General features: G+C 38.7%; 2 protein-coding genes across 14 annotated transcripts in view; one reads left to right on the forward strand and one right to left on the reverse strand.

Annotated features, from left to right (window-relative positions):
- IRAK4 (interleukin 1 receptor associated kinase 4) overlaps positions 1 to 5,533 on the reverse strand; it is a 30,097-nt gene extending 24,564 nt beyond the window's left edge. For all 3 annotated transcript variants that reach the window (XM_019934595.3, XM_019934596.3, XM_019934594.3), the window contains exon 1: positions 5,405 to 5,533. The gene's annotated coding sequence lies outside the window, so the exon portion shown is untranslated. The remainder of the gene's footprint in view (positions 1 to 5,404) is intronic.
- Positions 5,534 to 5,599: 66 nt separating this feature from the next.
- PUS7L (pseudouridine synthase 7 like) overlaps positions 5,600 to 21,657 on the forward strand; it is a 38,821-nt gene continuing 22,763 nt past the window's right edge. For 5 of the 11 annotated variants that reach the window (XM_019934590.2, XM_033866890.1, XM_033866893.1 and 2 more), the window contains exons 1-6: positions 5,601 to 5,725; positions 7,100 to 7,227; positions 8,893 to 9,821; positions 16,739 to 16,898; positions 18,681 to 18,873; positions 21,020 to 21,118. In XM_019934590.2, the coding sequence (XP_019790149.1) occupies positions 8,909 to 9,821; positions 16,739 to 16,898; positions 18,681 to 18,873; positions 21,020 to 21,118 (1,365 nt within the window). In that variant the 5' untranslated portion in view covers positions 5,601 to 5,725; positions 7,100 to 7,227; positions 8,893 to 8,908. Of the gene's footprint in view, positions 5,726 to 7,099; positions 7,228 to 8,892; positions 9,822 to 12,117; positions 12,246 to 16,738; positions 16,899 to 18,680; positions 18,874 to 21,019; positions 21,119 to 21,657 lie in introns of those variants that run through there. The other 6 variants (XM_073788793.1, XM_073788794.1, XM_073788795.1 and 3 more) reach the window with 5 other exon arrangements.

Below are 21,657 nucleotides of genomic sequence, written 5' to 3' on the forward strand. Positions count from 1 at the left end.
TACAATGAGAATAAATGTTACAAGAAGTGTGAGCAGAGTGTTACTGGGGCCCAGAGAAGAGGCATCAAGGGAGGCAGTCTGAAGGAGGTATGCCAAGACAGATTTGGGGGGTGAGAGGTTGGAAGGATGAGTGAAAAGCAATGGGGATAAACCCAAAAGGAAATTCCAGGCAGCAGGAATAGCATGGGAGAGCATGGGTTAGGCAAGTAGTTTGTTAGGGCTGGACCACAGGACGCATGTCATTAAAAGATGAGATTGGAGAGGTAGGCAGGACCAAGTCATCATGTGCCTCATATTCTATGACAAGGGGTTTAAACTTTATACTAAAAGTTACAGGGGAGCCAATGCAGGATTTTAAGGAAAAGTGGTATGTGATCTTATGTGGTTAAGTGGATTCCTCTGGATGAAACACTGAAGGAATGTATATTAAGGCAAAGAGAACAGTTTGAAAATTTTGCAATAATCTAGAAATGAAGGCCTGAAGAAAGAAGTATACGGTTGGGTAATGGGGAAGAAAAACCTCCAAAGGTGTAGGAGGCCAAATCAAAGTAATTTCAGGATATTAGAGGGAAAGGAGACTGAGGGAAACAAAGAAGCTGATTCCTGCCTCTTTCAGCTTGGGTAATTATGTAGATGATAGAGGAAATAATGTGTTCAGTCCTGGTCATGTTAAATGTGAAATATCTACCTCTGGCACCACCTAGGGGAGTTGGCACTAAGTAGCTCAATATATGGTCTGGAGCTTAGGAGACAGGTTCAGGAATACTCATATATTCATACATGAATAGTTGGTTGAAACAACAAGAAATATAAGCCTGTCTATTAGGAGTATATAGAATGTGAAGGAACGAAGGAAAAAAAGAAACTTTTAAAAGTACTGATGCGTCATGGAGGTAAGTAGAGAACCAGGGCAGTAGAATACCAGAGATTTCTAGAATTAGCCATAGGTTGGTATAAAAGACCCAGAGAGGTCGAAAAAATACTGATGGGTAACCAGAAGGCCTTTGGGTGACTTAACTGTTTTAGTGGAGCAATGAGTACATGGTAGAAATGCATTTTCCAGGAAGCCTGGCTATGAAGGGAAGGAGAAAGGAAGAAAGGATGAAAGAAAGAAAAAAAAGAGGAAAGAAAAGGAGCAGCTCTCAAACTATGTACCCTTTACATGCTTAAAAATTGCTGTGGACTCCAAAGAGCTTTTGTTTATGTTGGTTATATTGCCAATATTTACCATGTTAGAAACTGACACTGAGAAATTGAAAAATTACTTATTCATTAATTCATTTTAAATAATAATAAATGTACTACATGTTAGCATACATAATATATTTTAATAAAAACTATATTTCCCCCCAAAATATGAGTGAAATTTTTTTATAGTTTTGCAAATCTCTTTAATTTTTAGCTTAATAGAAGACAGCTGGATTCTAATATCTGCTTCTGCATTCAGTCTGCGGCAATGTATCATTTGGGTTAATGTATATGAAGAAAGTCCAGGTTCACACAGACATACAGTTGGAAAGGGAGCAGTATTTTAACAGCCATTTCACAAAGTAGTAGTTTTCTTTGACGTTATACTAAAACTTGATAAGTGACAATTTCCTGAAAGTTAGCTGCAGTGTGGAATCTGAAACCATATCAATGAACTTTGTCACATTAAAATCCATGGCACTCTGAATGAATCTTTTATTCATACGTGATTTCGACCGTATGAACCTCTTGAAAGAGACTCAGAGACCCCAACCACCCTCTGGGAACTGCTGGTTTAAGGTTTAAGACAAAACTTGGTTGAAGATATGAAACGGATAGTAAACAGAGGTGAAGGGGTCAACCCTGAATAGAAGAAAACCTCTTCTTCTGAATCTAACAGGAGGGAAGCAGAGGTTTGGACACAGATATATTTGAAGCAAGAGGGAGAATTCCTATACAATGTTATTTTCTCTGTGAAGCAGGAGGTGAGGTCATCCAGGGCTAGGTTAAGAATCGCTCAAGCACCTTGAGGGCCACCTGGTAAATGCCTACCATTCCTTCGAGCTCAACACAAAAGGCACTACTGGCTTTTCCTGACAGTCATCTCTTTTGCTCCAAACTGTCACCTGGTTATTCTTCTATTATAACAATGATCGTATTTTATTATTTATTGGTCTGCCTTCTCTCCTAGATGGTGTGCTCTCCTGGGCAGGGACCCAACCAAATTCAGCTTCAGCAGCTACTCAGAATATTTGTGCCGAATGCCAGAAGGCTGATTTTTTAAATTAACAAATCACATCTGCCTATAGATTTTACAGTTGCTACATTCACACTACTTTTTCTTATTTACTTATATTTCTCTCCATTGTTAAGAAGTACAATGTGATTGACAAAGCTAGTAAAGGTAGAACTGCTTAGTAATCCTAAAAGCTAGAGCTAAAATACAAAGAACTGAGAATAAGAGCAGTCTATCTGAAGAAGAGGGATAAATTCTGTAACTCTCCTGCATCCAGATTTCTAACAAAGGTGATAGCGTAGGGATGCCAGAAAAGGAAGGCCTTCTAACAACTCCTCCTTGTATTAAAGTCTGGAAGTTCTAAACTTCAAAATTTAAAATGTTACTTAAAACATACATCCATCTATCACCACCAACACATATTTGGAAGAACATACACCAAAATATTAACCGTGGTTATCTCTTGATGGTGATTTTTATGGTGGTTTTGTTTTCATTTACTTTTCTGCATTTTCTGTAATGAAAATAAATGATATGTGCAGAAAAAAATTAAAAAGTGTCGCCTCTTTCAAAGTATTCAAGATTTTACTTTAGTACATTTAGGATTAATAGAAGTGGAACAGGATATATTGCTTACAAATAAATAAATATATTCATGACTATTTTCTCATACCATTAATTCTCATGGTAAAGAAAATCCATTCATATTTTCACACTAGACAACTCAGCCAAGAATACGAGGTAAGGTGATCATTGAGAAATAATACTAAAATGAGTATCTGCTTGTGGAACCCAGTGCCTTCCCACCTGCATGCACATTCTCAAACAAAGTACAGTTCAAAATAGAAATTCAAAAAATTCATATGAAATGCATTAATAAAGTTTTAAGGTTGTGCTTCACTAACAGTCTGATCAGAGGAAGAGAGTGTAGAGGGGTGGATGGAAGATGGACTTTGAGGTTGCCTGGGCCTGGGTTCTAATGTAGCTCTTCCACAAGCCAACTGTGACCAGAGTCAATAACTCAGTTTCTCTGGACTTTGGTTTCTTCATCTGAAAAACAGAGATGCTCTTACCTAAGAGTTGCTGTATAGATTTTAAATTAACAAACACCTGATTCTATCAATAATAAGTGATCAAAGAAAATGTAGCAATGACTATTGTATAGCAGAAGTTATTCTTATGTCACATTTAAAAAAAAAGAAATGTGCAGAATTGTATTTAAGCTCAATTTTCAGAATAGCAGTGAAGGACAACTGAAAGAATGGAACTAATAGGTCTGAGAACATAGCTAAGCTTTTCATGGTGAGTGTTATTTTATCAAGCATAGTATTTTTAAAATACTTATAACCTTCCTAAAATACATCATCTACGCATGCTTTCTTAAGCAAAATATTCTAGATATTTTTGGACAACTCAATATCATCATTAAGAACAAAAGCTCATGATACCTTCTAGACCTAATTAATTATATAGGGCTGCCCTTCTTAAATAGGATATGTGCTGGTATTCCATAAATTAAACATCACATACCATTCTCAAACATTGATTTATCTCAATGGTAAGTATTTAAACATCTTGGATATATTTTTTAAAAGACAAAATATTATACATTCATCAAATATTTACTGAGTCTCTATTTGGTGCTGGATATTGATCCAGGTCCCTGGAGATAAAGCATAAGTTAAGTAAGAAAAAAAAAAAACTGAATTCATGGAGCTTATATTCTAATAGAGAAAGACAGGTAATAAGCATTTGCTTTATAGTGCATTAGATGGTGTCAAGTGGAATGGAAAAAAATAAACTGAGAAAGGGTTTTAATTTTAAATAGGGTAGTCAAAGTAGCCCTCAATAAGAAGGTGCCGTTTGATTAAAGGTTTGAAGGAATGAGAAAGCTAGCCACTGGGATATCTGTGGGAAAGGTTTCTGGGCAAAAGAAATCGTAAATGCAAGGGTCTGGAGTGGGTCCACTGAAAAACAGCAAGGAGACAATAAGACTGGAGAAGAGGGGGCAGGAAAGTAGAATAGATGAGAGAGGTAATGGGGCCAGGTCTCCTCGGGCCCTCATAGCCTTTGGATTGACTTTATCTTCTGAGGGAGATGAAAAGACAGTGGAGGTTTTGAGAAGAGGAGAGACACACTCTCTACTCATGTCTTAAGAGGACACCGGCGACTGCTGCTGAGAATAAAGGATATTAAAGTAAGGGCAGAGAAGCAGGAAGAGACCAATTAGTTCAGTACATCAATAATCCAGGTGGAGGTGCTGGAGGCTTGGATCGGAGAGGTAGCAAAGAAGGTAGAAGTCCTAGGATGATGGATATTTTCTGAGGTAAAGCACACAGGATCCTGTGTGCTGATGTGAAGGGTGAGAAGATGGCACCTTTACTGAGATGGAGAAGCCTGTGGCAGGAGCGAGTTTAGCCTGGAAGCTCAGGAGCTCTGTTTGGACAGGTCGGAAGCAAACTTCAAATGAATGTTTAGTGTGCAAACAGAAGAATTAAGGAAATCTGAACTTTCTGACATATCTCTTCAAGGATTACCCCCAGAAAGGGAAAGGGCAATTCTTAATATTCTCCGCTTAGGGCTCCTTGGGCAGACACGTTTTTGAGGCACTAAGAGAGCCATTTGTTCCCATTCTAAATGGCTAAAATGCTTTCTGAGGTCTGCTTTTCATCCCTTCGTTCCCTCTCTTGTTTCCAGGCTGTCTGTACACTTTTCCTATCTGATAAGTTACTGACAACCCCGCTCCACTTTCCAAGTTCCTGGAAGCCTGACAGAGAATCTTGGGGGGGCTTCGGAATGCTTTCCACGCGGCGAGCCTCTCCGCCGGGTGCTGGTCTTACTTCCTGGTTCTCAGGAAAAGATATTTCATTTCGTAAACGGGTTCTCGGAACACACCGCCCGGGAGTTGAGAAATTCCAGGCGCGGTCTGACCGAGCCACCAGGTGACGTCTCTTCTCGCCCCACGGTCCTCCACAGGTACCACTAACTTTCTGATCCCCAGGGACCCACCCACGTCTTCATCCTGGAGCAATTGCTGCCCACGCAACCTACTTCCTCTCTACCTTTTCTCACTTGGGCTGAAGATAGGCGATTTTCCTTCCGAACCGTCCCTCCACAACCCTGGGGCAGAGGGGCCGAGGCCGGGACGCGGACCTCGGACACCTCGCGGAGAAGGTGGCGCGCACGGCCGGAATCCCTTACCTGCCCAGGCGCTGGGAGCGGGGGGCGGGCGGGGCGCCGCGGGGCTGAGCCAGCGGTCGAGGAACCCGGGCCCTAGGGACGGCTGGGGCAGGCTCAACCCGTCAGGCCCCGCCCAGGCCCGCCCCGTCCCCACCCCCGTCCCGCCCTCTTCCTCTTTGTGCCTCTAGGCGGCTCCACACCGTGAGAAATTCCGGGCCTCTTTTAAGGCTCTTCTTTAAGTGGGAGCCTGGCCCTTTAAATAGTCCGTGTCGGAGGCCATTTTTAAGGCTTCCGGTCATGCGCACAGCGTAGTTCAGAGGAATGCCTTCACCTGGACGTAAGGTAGGCCGGGTTGAGTTTCTTGCGCCAAGTGGGGCTTGTGTATGGGTCGATGACAAGATAGGCATTGGGACCCTGCCCTTTCGTCCCCAAGAGGAGGGCGACCTGAGCTAGTATCGCGCCTTGGGGTAGGCGGGGCTGGGGGAGGAGAAGAAGCCGGTGGAGCTGCTGGCTGTATCCCGGGTACTTTTCAATGCGCCTGAAGGCTACGCAGCAGGGGACGTTAGTCCTGCTGGTTGGTGGCAGAAGTAGGAGTGAGTTAGGCGGAGCAACGGCAGTGGAAGGAACTGGAGGCGCTACTGGCCTTTTTTTTAACACCCTCCGAGACTCTGCCCTTAGCCAGCACTTTCCCAGCTTCGGGTCAGCCAGACTACCCCCTTTCTGCCCCGCAAGCTCTTCAACGCATCTGTTGTCTGGGAACACTGCACGTGTGTGCTTAACTCCACGTGGGTTCCTTGGCGGCCTTTCAGCACGGTTCCACTCTTACTGAGATGCTTGGTTGTAATAATTCCCTCATCATTGTATTCTCCTCAGGTTGTTCTACCTATGCCACTAGCTTAGAATGTCTTCATATCTTCTTCCTTTTACTGGGTAAAGAGTAGGTCATTTTTCTTTCCAAGACCAATCCAGCAGCTGAGCTTTTGATCACGTCTCATTGCTTTCCAACTCTTCAAACTCTTCATCAGATTCATCCTGTGCAGTGCTACCAGTCATCTTACTAAAACATCTTTTTGGATTGTGTCATTTTCCTATTCAAACACCTCCAGTGGCCATCCATTGACCACTCAGTGGATGCTAAGTCCCTGACAAGGTGTTCAGTATCTTACCTTGTTCGGCACTAATCCAGCTGTATTTTCCAGAACTGTACTAGAAAACACTTTCTCCTACTGCTCTGTATCTGGACTCTTCAGTTTTCTCTAACACATTGCGTATGTTGTTTGTGCATCACTTATGATAGGTCTTTGACTCATTTCTGCCTCCTGAACTGTTTTGAAGACTTGGCCACTTCTTGCGTATGCCTTTACTGATTATTCTAGACAAAAGTGATTTTTTCTTTCTTCCTTTTCACTCTTACAGCTCTTTATTTGTACTAGCTGTTTCGTTTATTCAACAGTCAGTATTGATTATGTGCTTGACACTGTTCTAATTGTGAGATAATCAGTGAATAAGGCTGACAAGGTTCTTGTTCTCATGGAGCAAACATTCTAGTTGGGGGAGGTATACAATAAATAGTGAAGAAAATTATTAGACAGAAATGCTATGCAGAAAATTAAATAGGATTTTGTGAAAAATAGTGGCTTGCTGGTTCCTCTGGATTATTGGTCAAGGAAGACCTCTTTGAGGATGTTATTGAGGAAGTACTGATTTAATCAACAGGAACAGTTGGCACAAAGGAACTGAAGAAGGCCAGTGAAGCTGGAGTGTAGTGGATAATGGGAAAAAGGTACAAGATAAATTTGGAGAATAGACAGAGTCCAGGATCTTAGAAGTCTTCGGAAGCCAGGGTAAGTAATTTGGATTTTATTATAAATGTGATTAGAGGGTTTAAAAAGGGGTTGTGATATGATTTAATTTACCTTTTAAATCATCATTCTGGCTACTCTGTGGAGAGCAGACTATAGTGGACTAGTAATAGAAGCAGAGATTAGAGACCTTCACAGTGTATAAGAATTTCTGGAATGGAAGTCCTAAAGTAGAGGTGACAAAAGGACAGCAGGAATAATCAGAGAGCCGGATGCTTAAAGGTGATGCAACTTTTGGTGATGAGAAAGTCAAAGCTATGACCGAGATGAAGTGGAAGTGGTGTGAGGTTGAGATTGAGGAACTGAGGGACTGCGATGTTAAATGGATGATCCATATGGATGGTCATGGAGGTCATGCTGGATAGTAGATTTTAAGCCTGGTATTAAAGTCATCAGTGAATGAAGAAGAATTGTCATGGGACCAGAGAGAGTATGGCAGCAAATAGTATAGCCTGATGGCATGAACTTCAAAGGAAATGGGATTTGGGGAGGTAGAGGAGGAAGAAATGGTTTGGAAGTAGCAGTGGCAAACATAGAAAATATTTACAACCTCCAGATCCCAAGGTGGGTATGAAAGGAAAAATAGCCTTCACATGAGAGGGCTACAGAAGAAGCAGCTTGGGGAAAATAGCCAGGTTTCATTAGGGCAAGAAACTGGGGAGACTGTGCAGGAAATAAAGGAATGAGGGAAAATAAATATATCCTATATATTCCCTAGGAATTTAGGATATAGAGAATTTGCTGTGATTTCTACATGACATATTAGAAAGGATGGTGTGGAGGTGGTTTTCTAAATTGGTTCAGATTAGTAGAATACACTGTAGAAATGGGGTGAAGGTCCAGATGATGAATTTCCTGGAGAGTGTGGTTAACACAAAGAACGGAGTAGTACTGGTCCCCTGAGCATTTTATTTTTCCTGAATCTCCCATCTGGTAGCCATGGGTTGTGTGAAGAATGAGTGAAGTTGGCTTCAAGAAGGTTTGTAAAGGTTTTTTTCTCTCTAATGCCAGAGAGAGATGGTTGGAATTTTTCTCTGGGCCAGCCGCAAAAGTTTGTATCTGTAAAAGTTTGTATCTGGCTTTCAAGAAGGTTTAAGGTCTAGGGTTAATTTAAGCCTACCTAGAAACCTAATCACATTGCAAGTTGGTTTTAGAACTTCATTTATCTATCAATTTGGACTATTTCTTCCTGTCTTCTCCTCATCCCTTCTTCCATCCCTATCTCTTCATATATAAATATCTAGCTACAGATTCTCTGGAATTAGCTGGAAATTTTAGTTTTCAAGGATAGAGTTCAGACAAATCATTGTAAACAGGCGTATGTTCTAGTCTCTTCTTTGTAAGCCTACAGATGGTATTTTAAAAGTGAACTTGAAACTTAACCCATTTTAATCCTGGAATTTTAATAGATGGAAGCCTGGAGTGGGTGAAGAGTCAAGGTGCAAATCACCAGATATCTCGGTATAAGAGAGTCAAAATACACATGATATATAGAAATAAATTAGATTAGTAATGTCTTTTAAGGGGACTCAGGATTGGAAGGGAGAAGGAGAAGGAGAATTAAATAAATCTTTCAAACCTATTTCTTTTTTTGTTATCCAGAATTTTTCTTTCTGGTAGTTGACCACCTCTCTGTTTCTTTTATAGGCATTGTTATTTGAGAATGGAAGAGGATACAGATTTTAGAATCAGGTTTAGTTCTCTGTGTTTCATTACAGATCACGTGGGATTTCATGGCACCATAAAAAGCTCACCAAGTGACTTTGTTGTTATTGAGATTGATGAACAGGGACAGTTAGTTAATAAAGCCAGTGATGAACCTATTCACAAGGTTAATAAAATACTACCTGGGCCAAATAATTTGGCCAAAAAAACAAACCTAGATCCTCAAAATTTATCCTTTGAAGAGAGAAGCAATCAAGAAGTCAATACTTTGGCTGGGTGCTCTGGTGATGACCAGAATTATGAGCCTGGTTCAGAAAAGGAAGATACTATCGAAGATGGAACTTCCAAAGGTGAAGAAGAAAACATTGATGTGTTAGGATCCTTGTTAGATGAAAAAACTAATGAATTACTGAATCGGTTTGCCTGTGATGTAAAAGAGAAGTGGAATTCTAACACTGAACTAATTGGACCATCTTCTGAATTCTCATTAGGCAGAATCCTTGACAAAAACCAGAGGGCTATTTTGCATAGTGCTATTAGGCAGAAATTTCCTTTTTTAATAACTGTAGGAAAAAACAGTGAAATTGTTGTAAAACCAAATCTTGAGTATAAAGAACTCTGTCACTTGGTATCTGAAGAAGAAGCATTTGACTTTTTTAAATATTTGGATGCAAAGAAAGAAAATTCCAAATTTACCTTTAAACCTGATATAAACAAAGATCACCGAAAGGCTGTCCACCATTTTATCAACAAAAAGTTTGGAAATCTTGTGGAAACCAAATCTTTTCCTGAACCGAATTATAGTGCTGATAATCCAAAGGTAATGATAACAGTAAGATTTCGGGAAAAGGCACACAAGCCCAGGAAAAGATTTCTTCATGGATGCCAGGAAAGAAGAGTTATATACACAGGTAATTTAATACATCGTTATTATTTTCTTAGATAAATTAGTTAAAGTTGCGTGAAAGCTGAATAATTTCAAATGAATTAAATAGCCTTGTCCAGAGAGATATTGGAAACAATATATGGGTCCTGTTTTTTAATGGAAGGGAAAGTCTTTCAAAATACACTGGTTGTAAAAATTAACCTTATTGGGGCTTCCCTGGTGGCCCAGTGGTTGAGAGTCAGCCTGCCGACGCAGGGGACACGGGTTCGTGCCCCGGTCTGGGAAGATCCCACATGCCGCGGAGCGGCTAGGCCCGTGAGCCATGGCCGCTGAGCCTGCGCATCCGGAGCCTGTGCTCCGCAACGGGAGAGGCCACAACAGTGAGAGGCCCGTGTACTGCAAAAAAAAAAACTAACCTTATTGATGAAAGTATCTTTAACACAGATACTTATAGTTAACGTAGTCACAAATGTATAAAGTTGAAGCAGTTACTTTGCATTGAAGTAAGTGTTGTGGGGATGAATCTTGATTTCATATTTTGAGAGTTATCTTAATTAAAATTAAGTATTTGGAGAGAAGTAGAATATGTTTGCTGTGCTTGGGGAAGTGAAGAGAATACCTTGTAATCTAAAACAGCTGGACTTAACTGCCCAAGGTACGGAACCTGCAAACTTACTTCCTTTGGCTGTCAGTCTTTTAGAGAAGAGATTCTCAGATTTTAGCATGCATTATAATCACCAAAAGGGCTTGTTGAGAGAGATCTCTGAGCCCTATTCTCAGATTTTCTGATTTAGAATGTTTGGGGTAGGTCTTTCACAGATTCCCAGGTGATCCTTTTTCTGCTGGTCTGGGGACCACATTTTGAGAATCACTGTCTTAGGGAATATATTCACTTTCTAGGATGGAGTGGAACTGATAAAATCTCACTCTGCAAGTTTGGCTGACCAGGTTTAATTGGCCTGTATCCTACGTGAAGGATGGCAAGTGTTTCAGATGGTCCTGTTTTATAAGTAAACAGCACAGCATTTAAAATATAAACAGCAACTCAGATTTGCACAAATGTGTGTATCTGGCACAGAAACAATGTACTATGTAGGAAACTCTGTGATGTAAGTGAAAAGAGTTTGGACCTTGGAGCTATGTGGGTTTTATTTTACGTTATGACTTTAGTTCATAAAAAGATCTATGAACTTTTTAATATCTTTGGGACTTAGTTTCCATAAATGTAAAACTGGAAAGAATAATACCATGGGCAAGTTACTTAACAATTCATAACTTTTGGTTGTACTTTAAAAATGGGGTAGTAGTAAAGCCTAATTCACAATGATACTCTAAGGATTAGATGAAATAATGAATGCAAATGTTTAGTATGTAATCGTTTTTCAAATGTTGGTGTCTTCTGTCTTGGAAATTTGTCCAGTTGTATGACTTACCTTTTCATGAAAAAGCTGCTAGTATAGGAGTTGACACGTGAGGCATGCAATAAATGTTAACAGATAAATCTGTTTTGAAGGAAAAACAAAACTAGTTTTACACGTGGGGAGAGAATTGCTGATCAGTGTTTTAAGCAGGTGTAGATTTTGTACGACTTGAAATTCTAACAGTATTTGAATTAATGAACCAAAAAATTGTGGAAAGTTTTATATATTAGTTTAAATTAGTTTTACCAAAACTATGAATAATTGGAGAGACATGTTCAAGAGACGAATTGATGGTTCACCAGAAGATAGTATGAAGATACTGGGATACCTATAAGTACAAGAACAAAGAAAAAGACAAAGATAAACTTTGCTTATCCCAGATATTGCTTAGGCCAGCCTTTTGTAAGAACAAACATGGTTCATATAAAAAAATTCCTTAATAAGTAGACCTACCTAAAAAATAGAACACTTATAAAAACCTTTTATTTTTATTTTTAATTGTTATAAAATATACATAACATAAACTTTACCATTTAAACCATATTTAAGTGTACAGTTTAATGGCATTAAGTACATTCACGTTGTTGTACAACTATCACTGCCATCCATCTCCAGACTCTTTTCATCTCCTCAGACTGAAACTGTATGTCTGTTAGACAATAACTCTCTATTCCCTTCTCCCCTAGCCTCTCCTCTAGGTATCTCATATAAGTGGAATCATACAACTTTTGTTCTTTTGTGATTGGCTTATTTCACCTAGCTTATGGTTTATAAGGTTTACGTGTGTGTGTGTTAGAATTTCTTTACTGTGTTAGAATTTCTTTACTTTTTAAGGCTGAATAATATTCTGTTGTATGTATACATACATCTTGTTATTTTGTTTATCCATTCATCTGCCAGTGGACACAGTTGCTTCCATCTTTTGGCTATCGTGAATAATGCGGCTATGAACATGGCTATATTGGTTTAAGTTCCTGTTTTCAGTTCTTTTGGGTATATACCCAAAAATGGAATTGCTGGATAATAAGGTAATTCTATGTTTAATTTTTAGAGGTAGTGGTATACTGTTTTCTTAGACACTTTTTTGAAGAAGGAATTGTATGAAAAATTTAAGCGTCCAATGACATTTTCATTTTAGGTATTGCATTTATAAGCTCTAGAAGTTTTATTTGGTTCTTTCTTAGGTCCTCAATTTCTTGTTATGTTCATGTTTTCCTATAATCTTTGAGCCTTTTTTTTTTTATTTTTTTAATTTATTTTTGTCTGCGTTGAGTCTTTGTTGCTGCGCACGGGCTTTCTCTAGTTGCTGCGAGTGGGGGCTACTCTTCCTTGCAGTGGGTGGGCTTCTTATTGCGGTGGCTTCTCTTGTTGCGGAGCATGGGCTCTAGGCACATGGGCTTCAGTAGTTGTGGCACGTGGGCTCAGTAGTTGTGGCTCACGGGCTCTAGAGCGCAGTTCGAGCCTATTTTTAATGGGTCTTTAAAAATATTTGTCTGCTAATTTCATATCTGTTGTTTCTGGATCTGTTTCTATTGACTGACTTTTATTTGGCTCATGGGTCATATTTTCCTGTTTCTTTGCATGTCCAGTACTAGTTTTTGGAGGTCAAACATTGTGTGTTATCTTGTTGAGTGTCTGGATTTTGTTGTCTTGTTTTAGAGAGTGTTGAACATGCTCTAGCAGGTAGGAAGTAGTTTGCAGATCCATCTGAGGCTTCATCTTGAATTTTATTAATGGAGGTCCAGAGTAGGCTTTACGCTAGTGCTGTCATACAGCTCTACTATGTATTTAAGGAGCCTATCCATACTGGACCTGATAGAGAGGAAAACTACTAGAATTTGAGCTGATGTTTTAATGGGATGAGTCTTTGGGGCATTGGGAAAGAACGAGTATATTTTGAATGGGGGTGGGACATAAAGTATTAGAGCCAGAAGGTAGATTCTCAGTATCTGAGAAGACTCTCAGTGGCTGGTGTGACGAATGGAACATGACAGAAGTGATGGTGTGTGATGTCTAAGGCTAGGTCATAAAAGGTATTGCCCTTTTTGCGCACAGTTCTTGGATGGCTCACTTTGGGGTAAGCTAGCTACCAGACTTTAGGGCTATTAAAGCAGCTCTTTGGAGAGGAACTGAGGCCTTCCGCCAATAGCCAGTACCAACTTGCCAGCCATGTGAGTGAGTGAACCCCTTGGAAATGGATCCTCCAACTCCTGTCAGGAGTTTTGAGTAACTGCAGCCCTAGCCACATTGTGCTGCAACCTCCTGAGAGAGCCTGAGCTAGAACCCACCAAACCACGGTGCTCTTGAATTCCTGCTCCAGAGAAGTTCTGAGAGATAAGTGAACATTGTAAGCCAGTAGGGTTTGGGGCAACTTGTTACACAACACTAGATAAATGATATGTAACATTTAATTCTAGGCATACAGATTACTAATCAGCAAGGAACTCAAGGGGTCACCTATGCAGATTTCTGGAACACGTTCTCTTACTCTGCTCTATGAATTCCAGCCCACTGGGCCTTCTTGAACTCCAGCTTCAGCAAGACCACTGTGCTCTACTTGGATTCCTCCTCCCTGGCCCAGAAAGTACCCCTAGTTAGAAAACCATGTGTTGTTTTTTTTTTTTTTGCGGTACGCGGCCTCTCACTGTTGTGGCCTCTCCCGTTGCGGAGCACAGGCTCCGGACGCGCAGGCTCAGCAGCCATGGCTCACGGGCCCAGCCGCTCCGCGGCATGTGGGATCCTCCCAGACCGGGGCACTAACCCGTGTCCCCTGCATCGGCGGGTGGACTCTCAACCACTGCGCCACCAGGGAAGCCCAAAACCATGGTATTTTAAGACTCACCTCGTTTGTTTTGCTTTTCCTTTTGGATCACAGTTCTGTGATGCCTTTAGTCCAGGGTCCAAAGACAGGTGTTTCATATGTTTTGTCTAGTTTTCTGTTTGTTTACAGTGGGAGTTCAAGGTTGGTACCAATTATTCCAACATGGTGCTAGAAGTGGAAATCTCTAAAATTGAATTTTAAAATTTAGCATAGTTGATTTTCTTTTCCAATACTTCATTTGTTCCAAGTAATTAAGAAAATGTTATAAATCTTATAAATTCAACATAAATTTGGTGATGTTTACATTTTCTTATATGTGCCAATATTATTTACTAACTTAATGAGATTTCAGTGTAAGAAAGACAAGTTTAAATCAATTAGACATTTTTAATTGGAATTACTTGAGTTTCATTACCTTAAACATTCCAAGTGCATAAGACATTCATTAACACAAATACTAAAAACCGTGAATTTGATCGTCTTAAATATTTCTATTCTAAATTCTGTATCTTCATGGATAAAATATACCTATGCACTAAGGCTAATCAGCAACAAACTGATATAATCTCAAACAATTTGGAGGCTCCTTCTTAGATGGCTGAGCTTGCCTAATGACCTGTGAGTGACATGCCTAGATTGTCAGGGACAGATTTGACACATTGAACTCTAGTTATCAAACACATGTACTTTAAAACTTTAAGTGTTGCTCTCCTAGCCTTCTTACTTTATATAATACACTTTCTTGGTCTGTTTTTCACAGTTTGTACCTCCTAGCCAGGCTGATGCAACACTTTTAAGATATTTTAGTGGTGTCTAATTCCGTAGATTTGGTATATTTGAAAGACTACTATATTTTTTCACATTATTACTAATTGATTCTCAAATGTTTCGTTCCAGGACTAGTATAGCTCTTATAAATTACTGTGAACCCCAAACAGCTTTTGTTTATGTGTTAATTGTATTTAACCTATTAGCAATTTAAAATGAATTTTAAAAGATATGAATTTATTTAAAATAATCTATTTTATTCATCGATGAAGGTGGTCAAAAGGTACAAACTCCCAGTGATAAATAAGTCCTGGGATATAATGTACAGCATTGTGACTACAGTTAATAATACTGTGTTATATATTTGAAAGTTGCTAAAGGAGTAGATCTTACCAGTTCTTATCACAAGGAAAAAAAATTTGTAGTGATCATTTCACAATATGTACAAATATTGAAGCATTATTGCTGATTTTAAAAACTTTTTCATAAATGTATGTTTTTCTTCATATTTTTGAGACTTGCTATTTTCATGTTTTTTGAGGTTATTTATATAGAGATCTAAAGAACATACAGATCTTTCCCTTTCTTTTAAACAGTGTGATTTCTAAAGTGTAGATATTACAAGCTTTTGTTTAGCTATTTCATATGTTCAGAGATAGATAGGTAAATTTCACATCCTTCTACTTCCTGAGTCACATGTACGTTAAATGTTCATTTTTCTTAGAGCACTCCTCAGAGAGACCCGTGTAGCTGCAGATGACAGTTACAAGAGGTGAACAAAATAGAAATTATTCTGCAGAAAACTTTGAATTTCCTTTTCATGATTTGAGGGAAAAGGGCAGTACTTTGAAGCATCTTATATGTATATGGTGAACTGAGGATTGAGGTATTTTGTTACTGTCAATGTTGGCAGGTTATATAGGCCAACAAGTTGGGGGGCTGTTTTGGTGGCCGTTACTGCACTTGTTCCTCCTTCCTCTTCTGCACCCTCACTCCTACTCTCTCATCTAGTAGACATTTGAAGCAGCTAGCATGAAGCAAGTATGGTTTTATTTCCTGGTTTGCTGGCCTGGAACTCCCAGTCCGTGGGGTGCACAACTTAAAGAGATAAATTATAACATGGTGTTCAGTGTCACAATATAGATAATGACAGCTAGTGGAGACATGCAGATTTAAGTAATTAACTTCCTGTAAAGTTCATTTATTCATCCATTCAATAAATACTTGAATACTTACTATGTGTTAGGCTGAAGATATAATGGTCAATAAGATAGGGCTTCCCTGGTGGCGCAGTGGTTGAGAGTTCGCCTGCCAATGCAGGGGACACGGGTGCGTGCCCCGGTCCGGGAGGATCCCACATGCCATGGAGCGGCTGTGCCTGTGAGCCATGGCCACTGAACTTGCGCATCCGGAGCCTGTGCTCCGCAACGGGAGAGGCCAAGGCAGTGAGAGGCCCGCTTACTGCAAAAACAAAAACAAGACAAACGTGATTGCTGCTGTGGCCATTGGGTCTTGAAGCATGAATAGAAGTATGGCAAATAGTAAATGGAGGGAGCACATGAAGGCTCTAGTCCATCCAAGGATTGTGAGGAGTTCTCTGTGTTAGGATTATAGGTTATATGAATGGGAGTGACACATGCGGAGACTGGAAGGGTAGATTAGGGCTAATGTGACTGGGGCCAGTATGAGCGTCAGATCAGGGAATTTGGATTTTTTTTTTTTTTCTGTAAGCCTTTAATGAGCCCACTAGAATTTTAAAAATGAGCGCTGAAATCCATGAGGTTTTGTATTTTACTGGTTGTATTTTGATTAAAAAGTACTCATTATTTAAATTAGTGATTTGATTCATTATAATGATCTGTCAGTCTGCTAAGAATGTAATTGATGTATGTTAGCTGCTTTTTTTGTAACAGGGGATTGTTTTTGTTTCAGCCTTTACCCTACGAAAAGAAAATCTGGAAATGTTTGAAGCAGTTGGTTTTTTAGCTATCAAACTTGGAGTGATTCCTTCGGATTTTAGTTATGCAGGACTTAAAGACAAGAAAGCCATCACTTATCAAGCAATGGTTGTTAGAAAAGTGACACCAGAGAGGTAATAAGATGTTACTTTAAAGGACAGACTTTATTTTCTTATTGCATCAAAAACTCAGAATAATACTGGGAGCATATTAATCTCACTATCATTAGTAATTGATTACAGGCTTACTCAGCACATATTCTGCATTAATAGTATAATTAGCTTCTAAATAGAGTTTTGTTGTTGAACAAAACAAAACTCTATTTAGAACTCTAAACTCTATTTAGAAACAAAACTCTATTGAACAACAAAACAAAACTCTATTTAGAAGATAATACATGTTTATTTAGAAGATAGTACATGTATTATTTAGAAGATAATACGTGTATTTAGAAGATAGTACATGTATTATTTAGAAGATAATACGTGTATTTAGAAGAAATACATGTTTATTATAGAAGATTTAGAAAATAGAATAAAAAAGAAATTAAATGTCACTAAAAGTTCTCTTACTCAGAAATAACCACAATAACACTTTGATCCATTTCCTTCCAGTCTTTTTTCAAATACTGTGCTACATACAGATGCTACAAAGCCATTTTTTACATATGTGAAAATCGCACTGTGTGTGTAATTTATATTTTACTTATAAAAATAATTAGTGTTCTTAATGAAAATTTATGTCATGAAATATTTCAGAGTCATGTTCATTATACAGACTAATTTATTTAACATTCTTCTGTTTTGGGACATAGAAATTTATTCCAGTTTTTCACTGTAAATACTACTGTGATTAATATGATTGTACTTAAATCTGTGCCTTGTGGATACTTTCCTCAAGATAAAGTTCAGAAAGTTGAATCATTGAACCATAATTCTGCCTAACTTGATGTAATATTGATATATTAATCTTTAGTCATCAGATGTTTAAGTATTCACTACTTGCAGGTAGATGTTTCAAAGTTCTTATATGTGGGACAAAAAAAAATTGTTTGTGATTTTGTCTTTGTGGTCAAGAAGTGCAGTATAGTAAGAGAGAATGACTTTAGATGTTAAAAGGTATTTAGATGTTAAAAATTAGTTTTTAACCATCAAAGACAAAACAAGTTATTAGTTTCTAGGAGGAGCAGGTACTTTGATTTGGCTTATGGGTAGGGGATTTTAATTACCCATCAACTAACAGTAAGATTTTAGCAGATGCAGAAAATCTGAAGATAGTTTAGAGGGGCAGTAAGCTAAAAAGTCTGCCTAATAAAGCAGATAGTTCCTGTAAGGACTACAGAAAATATGATGTAAAGAAGAATTTCCATCAGTTCTTATAGGATCTTAAAAGTTAGGCTAAGACAATTGGAATCTATTATTTAGATGTTGGTGAAAAATTGAAAATTTGAATAAGGAAGTGTTCAGAGCAGAATTTTAGGAAAATCCTCTGGCACTAGTGGTTTTTTGGTAACATTGGAGAAAGAGAGACTGAGGAGGAAAGGAGCAAAGTCTAAGGACAGGAAGAGCAGAGAACAGTTAAGAGGTTCTATCCCTTGAACTAAGAAGTCAGAAGGCTACATAGAGTAGTAGCATTAGGTATATGTGTTCCAGTTCTTAAAATAACTCTTAATATATTCCTATGATAAAGGATTTTTAGTGTACATTTGTTAAAATAAATGAAAGATGTGTTTTTGAAATAGTTCCCCCAATTTTTGTTTTAGTATTCTGATATAAGTGGTTGTCTGCCAACTGTCATTTAAACTTTATTTAAACTAATTTTTTGACATTTTTAACATAATTTTTTAATGTTTAAGCATTTAAACTAATTTTTTAAATGTAAGATTTAACTGAGTCTATATGATTTATCATTTATAGGTTGAAAAATATTGAAAAAGAAATTGAAAAGAAAAGAATGAATGTGTTTAATATTCGGTCTGTAGATGATTCCCTTAGACTCGGTCAGCTCAAAGGAAATCACTTTGATATTGTCATCAGAAATTTAAAAAATCAAATAAATGATTCTGCAAACCTGAGAGAGAGAATTTTGGAGGCAGTAGAAAATGTTAAGGTAAGAAAACTGCACTTTTTAAAAAATAAATTTATTTTTGGCTTAGTTGGGTCTTAGTTGCTGTACGCGGGATCTTTCATTGCGGCATGTGGGCTTCTCTCAAGTTGTGGCGCGTGAGCTCTAGAGTGCGCAGGCTCTCTAGTTGTGGTGAGCGGGCTTAGTTTCCCCACAGCAGGTGGGACCTTAGTTCCCCAACCAGGGATCAAACCTGTGTCCCGTGCATTGGAAGGCGGATTCTTAACCACTGGACTACCAAGGATGTCCCCAAACTGCACTTTAAAATAGAGTTTTATAGGAAAATCTTTATAGTCCCTTCCTTTACATTGAGATAAGAAGGGAAATTTTTCTTTTTCTTTTGTACCTTTTCTTTTTATTGCATGTATAATTATTTTTTAAAATGATAATTAGGGCCATTTGACTTATTTTTTTATTTTTCTTCTTAGTACATATTTTTGTATTGAAAAAACACAACTTTAGTGTAATAAAAAAAAATTGTATAGTGTTCCTCAGTGTGGGGGTAAAAACTATCTGTATAAAAAGACAGATTGTTTTGTTTTGTTTTGTTTTTAGTATCTGTCATATAGAGTAGTATTTCAGGCAAAGAGATTAATTTTGGGGGGAACTTTGTCTAGTAATTCTTTTCAGAAATCTTTGGCAAATAGTTTTTATATTACTTTTCAGAATCTTTTTTCTCTTCAGTCTAATTTTGAATTTTGTTTCAGTGTATACAAATGATAAATCATATACATATTGTCTTACAGTAAAAAAATTACTTACCGTAAGTTTTTAAATAACATTTGCCAGGCATCTAAATATGCACATACAACCATAGCCTTCATTCTGATCATGTAGACTATGGGTTCAGCAAACTTTTTTCTGTAAAGGGCCAGATAATAAATATTTGTGGTTTTGTAGGCATATGGTCTCTGTTGCAGGTACTCTACTGCTGTTGTGTGGAAGCATCCATGGACAATATGTAAATGAATGAGCATGGCCATGTTCTAATAAAACCTTGTTTACAGAAACAGGTGTTGGGCCAGATTTGACTTGTGGGCCAGTTAATAGCTTGCTAACTCCTGATCTAGACCCATAATGCTCAACCTGGGGTGCTTTTAAAACATTTCAGCAGTCTGTCTCTTCTCCCAAACCAATTAAATAAGAACATTTGGGGGCTTCCCTGGTGGCGCAGTGGTTGAGAGTCTGCCTGCCAATGCAGGGGACACGGGTTCGTGCCCCAGTCCGGGAAGATCCCACATGCCGCGGAGTGGCTGGGCCCGTGAGCCGTGGCCACTGAGCCTGTGCATCCAGAGCCTGTGCTCCGCAACGGGAGAGGCCACAACTGTGAGAGGCCCACGTACTGCAAAAAAAAAAAAAAAAAAATACATTTGGGGATGCAGCTTAGGCATTAGCATTTAAAAAAAAAACTCCCTAAGTGATTCTTCTCTACAGCTAACACTGAGAAACACATGTGCATATTGCCATGTGCATATTGCCAATTACAAGATTCTTTTATTGAAATAAATACAACAAGAAAGACTTGATTACATATTCCGACACAATAATTGTATTTATTTATCTTAGTTTGGGGCTATAACAAAGAACCATAGACTGGGTGATTTTTAAACAAGAGAAAATTACTTCTTATAGTTCTGGAGGCTGGAAGCCTAAGATCAGGGTTCCTGCCTGGTCTTCTTATTGTATTCACACACTGCAGAAATAGAGTGGGCTAGTTCTACCACCATTTCTTATAAGGGCACTAATCCTATTCATGAGGGCTCTATCCTCATGACCTAATTACCTCCCCAAATCCCCACCTCCAAACACCATCAGATTGGAGGTTAGGATTTCAACATATGACTTTTGGTGGCTCACAGGCATGCGGTCCATAACAATATACTTTTTTGTGTGTGTGTGGTAAGCGGGCCTCTCACTGTTGTGGCCTCTCCCGTTGCGGAGCACAGGCTCCGGACGCACAGGCCCAGCGGCCATGGCTCACGGGCCCAGCCGCTCCGCAGCATGCGGGATCCTCCCAGACCAGGGCACGAACCCGTGTCCCCTGCATCGGCAGGCGGACTCGCAACCACTGCGCCACCAGGGAAGCCCAACAATATACTTTTAATTAATTGATTTTTTTTTGTATTTATAGAATAAAGGGTTTGTGAATTACTATGGACCACAGAGATTTGGGATGGGAAGGAAAGTTCACACAGACCAAATTGGATTGGCTTTGCTGAAGAGTGAAATGGTATGGATTCTTTAAAAGTATGGACTTAGCTGTTTTGTCAGTTGTCCTTACTACATAAGCCTGCTCCTTGCTTTCTTAACCCAGCATATAAAGGCAGCTATACCACCACATACATATACCATACATTACATCATGTTTATTGAGCAGCCACTATATTCTTGGTATCACATTATAACAAAGCAAACTGTATGTGATGCCCCTTGTATTTAATACCTGCTTGAGACTAACAGGGACTTGACCAGCGTTCATCAAATTCTTAGTGAGCTGAATAGAGGATTTTGAGAAAGTTAAACCCTGATTTGAGAAATCTGGTATCAGATACTACGCAAGATAGGAATTCACCCAATGGCAGAGACCAAGAGGAACAGCAAAGTTGAAAAAGAAAATCTGGCTAGTTTCAAATGAAACTAAAAATGCATGTCACAAATAAGCCACATTTGCCCAATTATTATATTATATATTTTTAAAATGTATATTACATATATATAATTACATATTATATATACACATATATTTTCACACTGATTACAGTATACATA

This window comes from Tursiops truncatus, chromosome 11 (genome assembly GCF_011762595.2).
Source record: "Tursiops truncatus isolate mTurTru1 chromosome 11, mTurTru1.mat.Y, whole genome shotgun sequence".
NCBI lineage: Eukaryota > Metazoa > Chordata > Mammalia > Artiodactyla > Delphinidae > Tursiops > Tursiops truncatus.